Below are 14250 nucleotides of genomic sequence, written 5' to 3'. Positions count from 1 at the left end.
CAATAATTTTACATTTAAAAAGTCATATAAAATCTGTCTTGAACGGGTACAATGAATCAACCATCATGGCACCCTGTGACAAAGAGGTCCATAGTGTCACTGCTCTTACATTTAGGTTGATGAAGCCTTCTTTCTTATGGACGTAAACGATACAACATTGTCCTGGTTGCAGGTGCAGGTATCAAAAGATAATTAGAGACTTCTCTGTACAGACTGTTCATGGATTTCTACATTTTAATTAGATCTCCCATGAACCATATTTTTTCCAGATTTATAAAACCCAAGTTATGTATGATTATTGTGTGCAAAATGTGGCCAGTAGTTTCTGGTTTGGATCAATATCCTTTATGGAGTTAGCTGTCATTTTGTAATGTATTTATTTTACCTTTAATGTGCCTATCTACCTTTCTTCAGCTATGGTCACATTATGGTCAGCATTGGCTTACATATCATGTATATATTCAAGCACTTACAAAAAACCCAATAAGAAAAAAAAGCTATATACAACAAATAAAGGGTAATGTAGAATTACAGAATTGCACTTTAAGTACCAGCCAGATAATAGAAAATAATGTCATGTCTCAAATTTTTATATGCTGTAACTCCAACAAAGCCCATTAAATATTCTTTTAACAAAACACTAGATAGAGGACCATACATAAGAAATGTTAACCCCAGTCTATGGATCTCCTAACTAGTAGGTAAGGTGCAATCTTCCCAATGTGCCTTTCAACTGATCTGTAATATACCATGTGGTTAATTTAAAGGGCTCCATCAGTTCTCTAATTTCAGAATCTGAAGTGTCTTCATTTCTTGAAGAACCTGCCTGTAGGTTTTTCTTTATGGAATTCCATATCCACTCTGTCCATTTACATAAGGTATTGTTGAATCACAATTTCAAGTGACACTATTCCATCCGATCGATGTCCTTGTAAAGGAAAGTCCTCACCCTGTAAATAGAGTAGTTGTCATTTAGAGACATTCTGAAAATGTCTCCAGGACTTAATCCAAATGGTATCCAGGGAATCCATGAAAAGGAGCAAATTGTCTGTGAAACAAGTCAGTTTGGTTTCCCTCCTCACTACCATTATCACCTTGTAGATGGCCGCCTCGGGCAGATATAATGCTAGTGTATCCAAAGCTATGTGGAACAGAATGGGCAAGAGCAGGTATTCCTGCTTGGTGCCCTTTTGTAGATGGATTAGAAGTGACAGAAGACTGAGGAGACAGACTCTTGCGAGTGGCTTGGGATAAATTGCTGTTATGAATAAGCAAAACGGGCATTGCCAGTTTGCCTTATCAAAGGCATTCTTGAAGTCTTGAACTAAAAATTCTATTCTGATATGGGTTACTGCTGAACGTCCCTTCATGGAGCCCACCTGGTGGATCCCTATGGGAGAGATTTCCAGGAGGCATTTTATCATGACCCTGAAGTCTTGAGTTAAAAAGGGAAACTAATGTTGGTGCTATTTCCTGGCACAGACCTTTGTAAAATTTAGCTGGGAACCCATCCGGACCTTGTGTCCCTATTAGGGATTTAATGATGGTAGACACTTCACTATCCGTGAAGGGGGCATTGTCTGGCAAGCTCCTTTTTGTCTATTTGGGCAGGTGGACTCAATTTAGAAACTTGATTCCCTGGGTCATATTGCAAGGGTCTTGAGTATATAAACATTCAAAATACTGTCTAAAATCTCAAGAATGCACTTGAGATCTTCACTGAATACCCCTTTCCCATCTCTCAGTCTATGAACATGGTGGACCAGCCGCTGGCCTTTAGCTAAATTTGCTAGTAATTTCCCTGCATTATTGCAGAATTTAAACAGTTCGGCTTTTTTTCATCTCTAAAAAAGTCTCTGCAAACTTTCCAGATGGAAATCAAAGTTATGTTTGGCTGTCACCCATTTCACTTTATTTTTTCCGTGGCATTGTGCAGGAAGGCTGTGTAGGTTTGTCACAGGCAATTAGTAGCCTGCAATATCTGGCATTTGCTTCACTTTCAAGCGCTGTTGTATTGGGCATAATGTTGCCCCATAATACTGCCTTTGCGGTATACTAAGTTGCCACCATGTCCTTTGTTATTTTGGGAATAATCCCACCACCGCTCCTGTAACCTATGAGTACATTTCTCATCTGTCTCAACATAACCTGATAGGCGCCAAATGAAGTCCATCCCTTTTGGGATAATAACCACTATATTCATCATCACTGGTGCATAGTCAGAGTTGACCATATCTTCTACAGTCATGTGAAAAAATTAGGACACCCTTTGAAAGCATGTGGTTTTTTGTAACATTTTTAATAAAAGGTTATTTCATCTCCGTTTCAACAATACAGAGAGATTAAAGTAATCCAACTAAACAAAGAAAACTGAAGAAAAGTCTTTTCAAGATCTTCTGTAAATGTCATTCTACAAAAATGCCTATTCTAACTGAGGAAAAAGATAGGACACCCTCACATGTATTCCCTCTTAAATTGGCTCAGATCTCACACAGGTATATCACACCAGGTGCACATAATTAGTAGATCGTTACTCTGCATGTTGAATGAGGCTTGCCCTATTTAAACCTCAGACATTTAGTTTGGTGTGCTCCTGACTGTTGAAGTGAGAGTGAGCACCATGGTGAGAGCAAAAGAGCTGTCAGAGGACTTCAGAAAAAAGATTGTAGCAGCCTATGAGTCTGGGAAGGGATTTAAAAAGATCTCAAAAGATTTTGAAATCAGCCATTCCACTGTCCGGAAGATAGTCTACAAGTGGAGGGCTTTCAAAACAACTGCCAACATGCCCAGGACTGGTCGCCCCAGCAAGTTCACCCCAAGAGCAGACCGCAAGATGCTAAAAGAGGTCTCCAAAAACCCTAAAGTGTCATCTCGAGAACTACAGCAGGCTCTGGCTACTGTTGATGTAGAAGTACATGCCTCTACAATCAGAAAGAGACTGTACAAGTTTAACTTGCATGGGAGGTGTGCAAGGAGGAAACCTTTGCTTTCCAAGAGAAACATCGAGGCCAGACTGACATTTGCCAGAGATAAAGTTGACAAAGACCAGGACTTCTGGAATAATGTTCTTTGGACAGATGAGTCCAAAATTGAATTATTTGGACACAACAGCAGAGGACATGTTTAGCGTAAACCAAACACAGCATTCCAAGAAAAGAACCTCATACCAACTGTGAAGCATGGAGGTGGAAGTGTCATGGTTTGGGGCTGCTTTGCTGCAGCAGGACCTGGTCAGCTCACCATCATAGAATCCACGATGAATTCTACTGTGTATCAGAAGGTGCTTGAAGAACATGTGAGACCATCAGTTAGAAAATTAAAGCTGAAGCGGAACTGGACCATGCAACATGACAATGACCCAAAACATACTAGTAAATCAACCAAAGATTGGCTGAAAAAGAAGAAATGGAGAGTCCTGGAATGGCCAAGTCAAAGTCCAGATTTGAATCCCATTGAGATGCTGTGGGGTGACTTGAAAAGGGCTGTACGTGCAAGAAACCCCTCAAACATCTCACAGCTGAAAAAGTTCTGCATTGAGGAGTGGGGTAAAATTTCCTCAGACCGATGTCGAAGACTGGTAGATGGCTACAAGAACCGTCTCACTGCAGTTATTTCAGCCAAAGGAGGTAACACTCGCTATTAGGGGCAAGGGTGTCCTATCTTTTTCCTCAGTTAGAATAGGCATTTTTGTAGAATGACATTTACAGAAGATCTTGAAAATACTTTTCTTCAGTTTTCTTTGTTTAGTCGGATTACTTTAATCTCTCTGTATTGTTGAAACGGAGATGAAATAACCTTTTATTAAAAATGTTACAAAAAACCACATGCTTTCAAAGGGTGTCCTAATTTTTTCACATGACTGTATATTGACATTTGTGACTCTCTACAACAGTGTGGGGTGACATCAATAAATAATCAATTCTCGACCATGATTTTTAAGCATCAGCAAGTCTCACAGATTCAAGCAACAATTTTGGAGGCAGAGACCCCATGCCTTCAGTCCCAATCTCAACTCAAAGTCTCTTCCTTTCTTCTAACACATTATGTGTGCATGCCCGGGCCCGGTGGTGAACTGCGCATACATCATGAAAGGGCTGGCCAGATGATACACTGGGGAGGAGTTAGGCACGCAAAACGCCTAGGGGTCTGGGTCCAGCAAGAACACCGCCCCTGGGACTTGCGAGCCCTCATTTATGTACCATTATTAGCTCATTTTTGCAGCTTTACAGAATTTGACTACAACAAGAAAGGTACCGTTATTATCATGCGTATGTGTGTGTGTGCAAGAACACAATATAAGCAGTGTAGAACATGAAAAGTTGGTGGCAGACTCCCTTTAACATTCCATGTGATCACTTTCATGTTACACTACTTCCCCAAGGCATTTCTATGAAAGTACTTCCCACCAATACGTGTCCCACAGATTGAGCAGTCACTCTTAAAGAGGACCTTTCACCTGGAAAAACATTGTGAACTAAGTATCCTGACATCTACAGCGGCGCCCAGGGATATTACTGCAATTACTATTATCCCTGGGCACCTCTCCGCTCTCCCGTTATGCCCTCCGATATGTTCGGGGACTTGGTTATAGTAGGAGGAGACGCCCAACAGAACAATGGCAGATTCCGCCTACTATAACCAAGAGTCCTAAGTCTCCTCCTACTATAACCTACTGAGCGAAGATACCGGAGGACATAACAGGAGAACGGAGCAGCGCCCAGGGATAATAGTAAGTGCAGTGAGATCTCTGGGCGCCGCTGTATATGTCAGGATACTTAGTTCACAATTTTTTTCCAGGTTAAAGGTCCTCTTTAAGCACTATTTAAAATCCCCACCCCTCCAACAAAAAGAAAACCAATCATCCCCAACAGAAAATCAACGCTAGCAACTAAAGTATCATATTTATTTACTTTCCTTTTTTCACGCATCTTCCTATCGAGCCTTCATCATCTCCACCGATATATAGATCCATCTCTTGATTTGCCAGCCTGACACATGCCCGGGCTCCACTGATTGATCAGTAGAGTGCTCCAGATACTAGTGGCCCCCTTCCCCCTATCTAATACAATGAGGGTCATATCATAACACATAACAGATAACATAATGCTACTCAGTAGTATAATATTCACCTAGGGCTCACCAAATCCTGGGACCACCATGTGGAAGAAATCACTGACAAAAATTCACTGTCATAACGTGAATGAGAGTTACTTTAGAGTCTTGTGACCCCAAGGGTTCCCCAACAAACAGGAAAACTCTGAGACTGCATCCGGATCATCCTGGTCATACCAGCTCCCAATAGAGAGGTTCGAGGGTATGATGGAGATCTCAGTGAGGAGTCCGATGGAGGTGTCGTCGTGTCCAGAGAAGCGGCCTCTTTTTCTGGTGTGGTGAAGATATTCACAGTTGCATCCCCTTCAAGATCATCAGTGTGGTGATTCCTCTTTATCAAGGCCCAGCCTAAAGTGGTCCCTTTTTTGTTAGCCACTTTTGCGGAGTAGTCCCCATAGATTAATAGCTTATGACCTGTGATAGATGCCTTCTCAGTAGAGTTTAAATACTTGACAGTAGTTCGGTATGGGGGAGCTGACCTTTGTCCCTGATTGGTGTCCCGAAGGGGGCCTACTACGTGTGCTTTTTTCCTCCGTGAACATTCCCTGGAGACCTAGTGGAGCATATCTGTAGCAATTGACCAAGCGAGATAGACTGAGGCAGTGTGATGATCCTCAGGTTGCTCCACCTAGATCTACAGGTGAAATTTGAAAAATTTGAATATCGTGCAAAGTTCATTTATTTCAGTAATGCAACTTAAAAGGTGAAACTAACATATGAGATAGTCATTACATGCAAAGCGAGATATTTCGAGCCTTTATTTGTTATAATCTGGATGATTATGGCTTACAGCTTATGAAACCCCAAAGTCACAATTTTGAGGTCCCCTTTGCTCAGGGGGTATGGATTAATTAGCTGACTAGAGTGTGACACTTTGAGCCTAGAATATTGAACCTTTTCACAATATTCTAATTTTAAGTTGCATTACTGAAATAAATGAACTTTTCCACGGTATTCTAATTTTTCGAGTTTCACCTGTATTTTCGAAGTCCTCCAACATATCTTGGAGGGCTTGGCTTGCTTTGAGGACTTAAAGGGAACCTGTCACCTGGATTTTGGGTATAGAGCTGAGGACATGGGTTGCTAGATGGTCGCTAGCACATCCGCAATACCCAGTCCCCATAGCTCTGTGTGCTTTTATTGTGTAAAAAAAAAACGATTTGATCCATATGCAAATAACCCTGAGATGAGTCAGAGCTTGAAAATATGACTCTTCCCTGGTCACACAAGTAAGATATGACTCTTTTATGCTAATTTGCATAAAAGGTGTAAAGTACGAAAATGCATAATACTTATTGAACCCGTCTGCAAATGAAATTAAAAGTGCCATTTATATGTTTAGGGAAACACAATGAACATTCAGTGGGGGTAGCATAGTAGAGGTGACAAGTTCCCTTAAACGACTCTGGGTTTATGATCTATCCAGTTAGTCTTCAATTGAGCTAAGTCTCTGCTCCAACCCCGTAATCTAGGAGAATTGCATAGCCACTTTGGCATGTAGCTGCATCAGGGTAGATGAGACCATGACCTCTAATATGGCTTTGATATCTGATGTCAGTAGTTTGGTGACTAGCCAAGGTATCGGGATCGCTGACTTATCATCTCTCTCTGGGTCATGTTCGGCTTGTCTTTGAGGTGGTTGAGAGAACGATTGTGTCACTCGCATGATGTGTTCCGCGCCTATCGCTATCTTGCCTTGCGTCTGTAGTCCCTCTCTCTCTGAGGCAGTGGGAAATCTGGTGTCTGAGATTTATGTTCTACATGCGGCACTGGAGATTAGCACAAGTATGGGTGGGGATGTTCTACGATTTTTCATTCTATTCTCCAGGTTTTAGAGCCCAAAGCTGCAGAGCCCACTTTTCACGCTGCCTTACATGCATGCACTGGAACCAGAAGTTTGGTTGGATACAGCAAGAATAAGTGCTTCATACATGATGTAAAGAAACAAGAGTGATTTGTTAACATGGTGAAACGGGTCAGGAGTCACAATTGAAAAAAAAAGCATGGGGGAAATGTACATGAAGTAAGCAGCTACATGAGCTTATCTGTTAAAAACCATAGTAATCCCTGAAGACCACTTTAAAGCAGCTCTGTCACTAGGATCAATGATCTGTCACCATGCTCAAAGGATTCAGCCCCGCCTCTTGGTGCTCAAACTTCTAATTTGCATATTAATAAAACACAGATTTCTCTGTAGCTGTTTAGCATACAGACAAAAGAAAGGTATTGTTTTAATCAGTATGATAAGCCCCACCAGGGAGTATTTCTGGTTTAATAGCGTTCATCCAGATGACAGTCACTTTAAAGGGCATCTGTCAGCAGATTTGTACCTATAAAACTGGCTGACCTGTTGCATGTGAGTTTGGCAGCTAAAGACATCTGTGTTGGTCCCATGTTCATATGTGCCTGCACTGCTGAGAAAAATGATGTTTTAATATATGCAAATGAGCCTCTAGGAGCAACAGGGGTGTTGCCCTTACACCTAGAGGCTCTGCTTCCTCTGCAACTGCCGAGCTCTCTCCACTTTGACAAGACCAGGCAGTTAAATTATCATTACGCCTGGCCCTGTCAATCAAAGTGAAGAGGGCACAGCAGTTACAGAGAGAGCAGAGCCTCTAAGAGTAGTGACAACACCCTTATTTCTCCTAGAGGCTCATTTGCATATATTAAAACATAATTTTTCTCAGCAATGCAGGCATAGATGAACATCGGACCAACACAGATGCTTTCAGTTGTTAAGCGCACATGCCAGTTTCATAGGTAAAAATCTACTGACAGATGCCCTTTAAGGTCTTAGTTATAAATAGGTGGATCAGTAGGCAATCTGCCACTTGTCTCAGATGATTTTGTTGATGATGGTTTCTATTGAATAATGCACCTACTACTGTAAGTTATAAGATTTTTTGAAGTCACCAAGCTTAAAACAGCAGACCAAGTGCATTTATTTATTCTGCACGCCTTTTTGGTGACTTCTTATAACTTTTATAATTTGCTGTGAATATATCTAAAAGCTATGGATTTGAAACAACCTCATGCTTTTTAAAAAATAAAAAAGGTCTATTGCATCTCAGATGTGTGTTATGATGTTCTGCAGCAGCAAGGAGGCAGAACTGTATGATAATGCAATGAGATTGGGGAGACGTCTGTCAATCATTGGTTGGCAACTTGGACCAGGAAAAGGAATTTCCTGCTTTCTGCAAAAGTAATCTGCCATAAATATTTATGGGGTCATTTATCAAACTGGTGTAAAGCACAACTGGCTTAGTTGCCCATAGCAACCAATCAGTTTCCATCTAACATTTTTGATAGCTCCTCTGGAAAATGAAAGGTGGAATCTGATTGGTTGCTATAGGCAATTAAGCCAGTTCTACTTTAAACCAGTTTGATAAAAGACCCCATTACTTTATATAGGGATGATCATTGCAATGTAGAAAATCTCATAAATGTTGGGTTCTGTAATAGAATTAAATTGTATTTACAGATGTGTTAATGAAAATTTCCCATAGTTGTGTATTATAGCTATACAACATACATTTATATTGTTTACCATTTAGCTTAATACTTACAATCACCTTGTATAACTTTTTTTTAGCTGGACTGGAATCTCTGAGGAATCTTCAGAGGCTAGTCTTGGATCATAATCAGCTGATATCCACTAAGGCCCTTGAGACAACACCTCTGCTAACATATTTGGACTGTTCGTACAATTATCTTACTGAACTTGAAGGAATTCAGAACTGTGGCCTCATGCAGGTTCTAAAGTTACAAGGGAATAATTTGTCAGAGGTAAAATGTTTGTCATATCTTCTAAATGATGTGTCCTTAGTATAATTCTAATTTGCATGGTTGTTCCAGTAATTCTTGTTAATTCTGGTGAATGTGCAGCCAGTTATAACATTGCAACTGGAAATAAGATAACTTTGAAAGAGTCACTTTCCTTTCACACATTTCATTTAATAGAGAATGGTGTAACTAGCAAAGCTGTAAAGTCATGGCCAGTACGGGTCTAACTTCCACCTAATTTGCAGTCCTCTGCCTGTTGTCAGCTAAGATCTGTCCCTAGTAACAGGAACGGCAGAGAAGTGTGGGTGTGTCAGAACTGGCTAAGAACCTAAGCCGGATAAATGAACTGCTTCTCAAAATCACAGATCATACCTGACTTTCTGTAAGCTACTTCTTTTCTGTTCTGTGATCTCCAGCTCTGAAAACAAAGATAGTGGGAACTAAGGAAAAGGACGTCACAGTTCAGTGCTGGCAGATTCCACAGAAGGTAGACCCCCTACTTCTGAGAGAACTGCATCTAGCTGTGCAGCTGAAGAGGGGAATAATTAGGCTGAAAAAGACATTAAAGGGGTTATCCGAGTTATGGAAAAAAATAAAATCTTATAAAACTCATCAGGACATACATATACATTAGTTAAACTTGATTTCTTAAGAGAAAAAACATACTTACACCTTTGCATAGTTCTGTTATCCATGCTTTGTTTACATGCTGCAGCAGGGGGCGTGTAACAACAATGACTGAGCTCTCCCTCATGAATATTTGTGGGTGTGAATAATCTGCCCTTCCCAGCCCCCTGCACTGCACAACCTAACCTTGCATACAAACACAGTCACATGATCATCTCCTAGCTCACACAGGCAAAAGATCTTCCTGTCACATTGCAGATCGATATATCTTTATATACATATATATTTATATATATCTATATATATAATGGAAAAAAACACCGGCAGCACCATCCAAAAAAAATAAGGAAAAAAGGCGGGTGCAATGTCCAAGTATGGCAACAGGTGCTTACCCTCTTGTATAGAATAAAAATCGGACTGCACTCCAGAGAGATCTTCAATGAGACAATGTGTTTTTATTCACCCATAAATATCTCTCTCTCTATATATATATATATACATATATATATGTATATATATATATATATATATATATATATATATATGTAGAGAGAGAGAGAGAGAAGAGAAATGTAGATATATCATATAGTTATAAAGAGATATAGATCAGTAAATCTCTCTCTCTCTCTCTCTCTCTATATATATATATATATATATATATATATATATATGTATATAGTTAGTGACCTATGTACATATATGATATATCTACATCTTTCTCTCTCTCTCTCTCTCTCTATATATATATATATATATATATATATATACATATATACAGTACAGACCAAAAGTTTGAACACACCTTCTCATTCAAAGAGTTTTCTTTATTTTCATGACTATGAAAATTGTAGATTCACACTGAAGACATCAAAACTATGAATTAACACATGTGGAATTATATACATAACAAAAAAGTGTGAAACAACTGAAAATATGTCATATTCTAGGTTCTTCAAAGTAGCCACCTTTTGCTTTGATTACTGCTTTGCACACTCTTGGCATTCTCTTGATGAGCTTCAAGAGGTAGTCACCTGAAATGGTTTTCACTTCACAGGTGTGCCCTGTCAGGTTTAATAAGTGGGATTTCTTGCCTTAGAATTGGGGTTGGGACCATCAGTTGCGTTGTGGAGAAGTCGGGTGGATACACAGCTGATAGTCCTACTGAATAGACTGTTAGAATTTGTATTATGGCAAGAAAAAAGCAGCTAAGTAAAGAAAAACTAGTGGCCATCATTACTTTAAGAAATGAAGGTCAGTCAGTCCGAAAAACTGGGAAAACTTTGAAAGTGTCCCCAACTGCAGTCACAAAAACCATTAAGCGCTACAAAGAAACTGGCTCACATGCGGACCGCCCCAGGAAAGGAAGACCAAGAGTCACCTCTGCTGCGGAGGATAAGTTCATCCGAGTCACCAGCCTCAGAAATCGCAGGTTAACAGCAGCTCAGATTAGAGACCAGGTCAATGCCACACAGAGTTCTAGCAGCAGACACATCTCTAGAACAACTGTTAAGAGGAGACTGTGTGAATCAGGCCTTCATGGTAGAATATCTGCTAGGAAACCACTGCTAAGGACAGGCAACAAGCAGAAGAGACTTGTTTGGGCTAATGAACACAAGGAATGGACATTAGACCAGTGGAAATCTGTGCTTTGGTCTGATAAGTCCAAATTTGAGATCTTTGGTTCCAACCACCGTGTCTTTGTGCGACGCAGAAAAGGTTAACAGATGGACTCTACATGCCTGGTTCCCACCGTGAAGCATGGAGGAGGAGGTGTGATGGTGTGGGGGTGCTTTGCTGGTGACACTGTTGGGGATTTATTCAATATTGAAGGCATACTGAACCAGCATGGCTACCACAGCATCTTGCAGCGGCATGCTATTCCATCCGGTTTGCGTTTAGTTAGACCATCATTAATTTTTCAACAGGACAATGACCCCCAACACACATGTAAGGGCTATTTGAGAATGAAGGAGAGTGATGGGGTGCTGCGCGAGATGACTTGGCCTCCATAGTCACCGGACCTGAACCCAATCGAGATTGTTTGGGGTGAGCTGGACCGCAGAGTGAAGGCAAAAGTGCTAAGCATCTCTGGGAACTCCTTCAAGACTGTTGGAAGACCATTTCAGGTGACTACCTCTTGAAGCTCATCAAGAGAATGCCAAGAGTGTGCAATACAGTAATCAAAGCAAAAGGTGGCTACTTTGAAGAACCTAGAATATGACATATTTTCATTTGTTTCACACTTTTTTGTTATGTATATAATTCCACATGTGTTAATTCATAGTTTTGATGCCTTCAGTGTGAATCTACAATTTTCATAGTCCTGAAAATAAAGAAAACTCTTTGAATGAGAAGGTGTGTCCAAACTTTTGGTCTGTACTGTATATATAAATTGAAAATATGGCAGCACCAACCAGTATCGGAAATGGGTGCTGACTCCAAAGGGAAGGCTTACCCAAAATACAAAACTGTAAAGCAGAGCAGCACTCCAAAATTGTAATAAAAAAGGATGTGTTTTATTCACCCATAGGTGACGCAACGTTTCGGCTCCAACATGAAGCCTTTCTCAAGCCTTTCTAGTTTGAGAAAGGCTTCATGTTGGAGCCGAAACGTTGCATCACCTATGGGTGAATAAAACACATCCTTTTTTATCTAAATTTTTTAGTGCTGCTCTGCTTTACAGTTATATATATATATATATATATATATATATAAAGTGTATATATATATATATATATATATAGAGAGATATAGATCAATATATACAGTGGATATAAAAAGTCTACACACCCCTGTTAAAATGTCAGGTTTCTGTGCTGTAAAAAAATGAGACAAAGATAAATCATTTCAGAACATTTTCCACCTTTAATTTGACCTATAAACTGTACCACTCAGATGAAAAACAAACTGAAATCTTTTAGGTGGAGAGAAGAAAACAAAACTAAAATAATGTGGTTGCATAAGTGTGCACTTATAACTAGGGATGTAGCTGTGTTCAGAATTAAACAATCACATTCAAAATCATGTTAAATAGGAGTCAGCATACACCTGCCATCATTCAAAGTGCCTCTGAATAACCCGAAATAAAGTTCAGCTGCTCTAGTTGGTCTTTCCTGAAATTTTCTTAGTCACATCCCACAGCAAAAAACATGGTCCACAGAGTGCTTCCAAAGCATCAGAGGGATCTCATTGTTAAAAGGTATCAGTCAGGAGAAGGGCACAAAAGAATTTACAAGGCATTAGATATACCATGGAACACAGTAAAGACAGTCATCATCAAGTGGAGAAAACATGGCACAACAGTGACATTACCATAAACTGGACGTCCCTCCAAAATTGATGAAAAGACGAGAAGAAAACTGGTCTGGGAGGCTACCAGGAGGCCTACAGCAACATTAAAGGAGCTGCAGGAATATCTGGCAAGTACTGGCTGTGTGATCATTGTGGCAACAATCTCCCATATTCTTCATAGGTCTGGGCTATGGGGTAGAGTGGCAAGACGAAAGCCTTTTCTTACGAAGAAAAACATCCAAGCCAGGCTACATTTTGCAAAAACACATCTGAAGTCTCCCAAAAGCATGTGGGAAAAGGTGTTATGATCTGATGAAGCCAAGGTTGAACTTTTTGGCCATTATTCCAAAAGATATGTTTGGCGCAAAAACAACACTGCACATCACCAAAAGAACTCCATACCCACAGTGAAGCATGGTGGTGGCAGCATCATGCTTTGCGGCTGTTTTTCTTCAGCTGGAACTGGGGCCTTAGTTAAGCTAGAGAGAAATATGAACAGTTCCAAATACCAGTCAATATTAGCATAAAACCTTCAGGCTTCTGTTAGAAAGCTGAACATGAAGAGGAACTTCATCTTTCAGTATGACAACGACCCAAAGCATACATCCAAATCAACAAAGGAATGGCTTCACCAGAAGAAGATTAAAGTTTTGGAATGGCCCAGCCAGAGCCCAGACCTGAATCCGATTGGGGGTGATCTGAAGAGGGCTGTGCACACACAGATTTGGAGTGTTTTTGCAAAGAAGAGTGGGCAAATCTTGCCAAGTCAAAATGTGCCATGCTGATAGACTCATACCCAAAAAGACTGAGTGCTGTAATAAAATCTAAAGGTGCTTCAACAAAGTATTAGTTTAAGGGTGTGCACACTTATGCAACCATATTATTTTCTTTTTATATATTTTTTTCCCTCTACCTAAAAGATTTCAGTTTGTTTTTTAATTGAGTTTTACAGTTTATAGCTCACATTAAAGATGGAAAAAGTTCTGAAATGATTTATCTTTGTATTTTTTTACATCACAGAAATCAGACATTTTAACAGGGGTGTGAAGACTTTTTATATCCACTGTATATATTCCCACATACATACAGTTGCAGGAAAAAACCCTTTGGAATGATATGGATTTCTGCACAAATTAGTCATAAAATGTGATCTGATCTTCATCTAAGTCACAACAATAGACAATCACAGTCTGCTTAAACTAATAACACACAAAGAATTAAATGTTACCATGTTTTTATTGAACACACCATGTAAACATTCACAGTGCAGGTGGAAAAAGTATGTGAACCCCTAGACTAATGACATCTCCAAGAGCTAATTGGAGTGAGGTGTCAGCCAACTGGAGTCCAATCAATGAGATGAGACTGGAGGCGTTGGTTACAGCTGCCCTGTCCTATAAAAAACACACACCAGTTCTGGTTTTCACAAGAAGCATT

General features: G+C 40.0%; 1 protein-coding gene across 1 annotated transcript in view; it reads left to right on the top strand.

Moving 5' to 3' along the window:
* LRRIQ1 (leucine rich repeats and IQ motif containing 1) overlaps positions 1–14250 on the top strand; it is a 157206-nt gene that overhangs the window by 27507 nt on the left and 115449 nt on the right. The window contains exon 10 of the mRNA XM_044277251.1: positions 8705–8898. Coding sequence (XP_044133186.1) covers positions 8705–8898 — 194 coding nt within the window. The remainder of the gene's footprint in view (positions 1–8704; positions 8899–14250) is intronic.

Source organism: Bufo gargarizans, chromosome 2, assembly GCF_014858855.1.
Source record: "Bufo gargarizans isolate SCDJY-AF-19 chromosome 2, ASM1485885v1, whole genome shotgun sequence".
In the NCBI taxonomy this organism is placed as follows: domain Eukaryota; kingdom Metazoa; phylum Chordata; class Amphibia; order Anura; family Bufonidae; genus Bufo; species Bufo gargarizans.
This window is presented reverse-complemented; position numbering and strand designations above follow the sequence as displayed.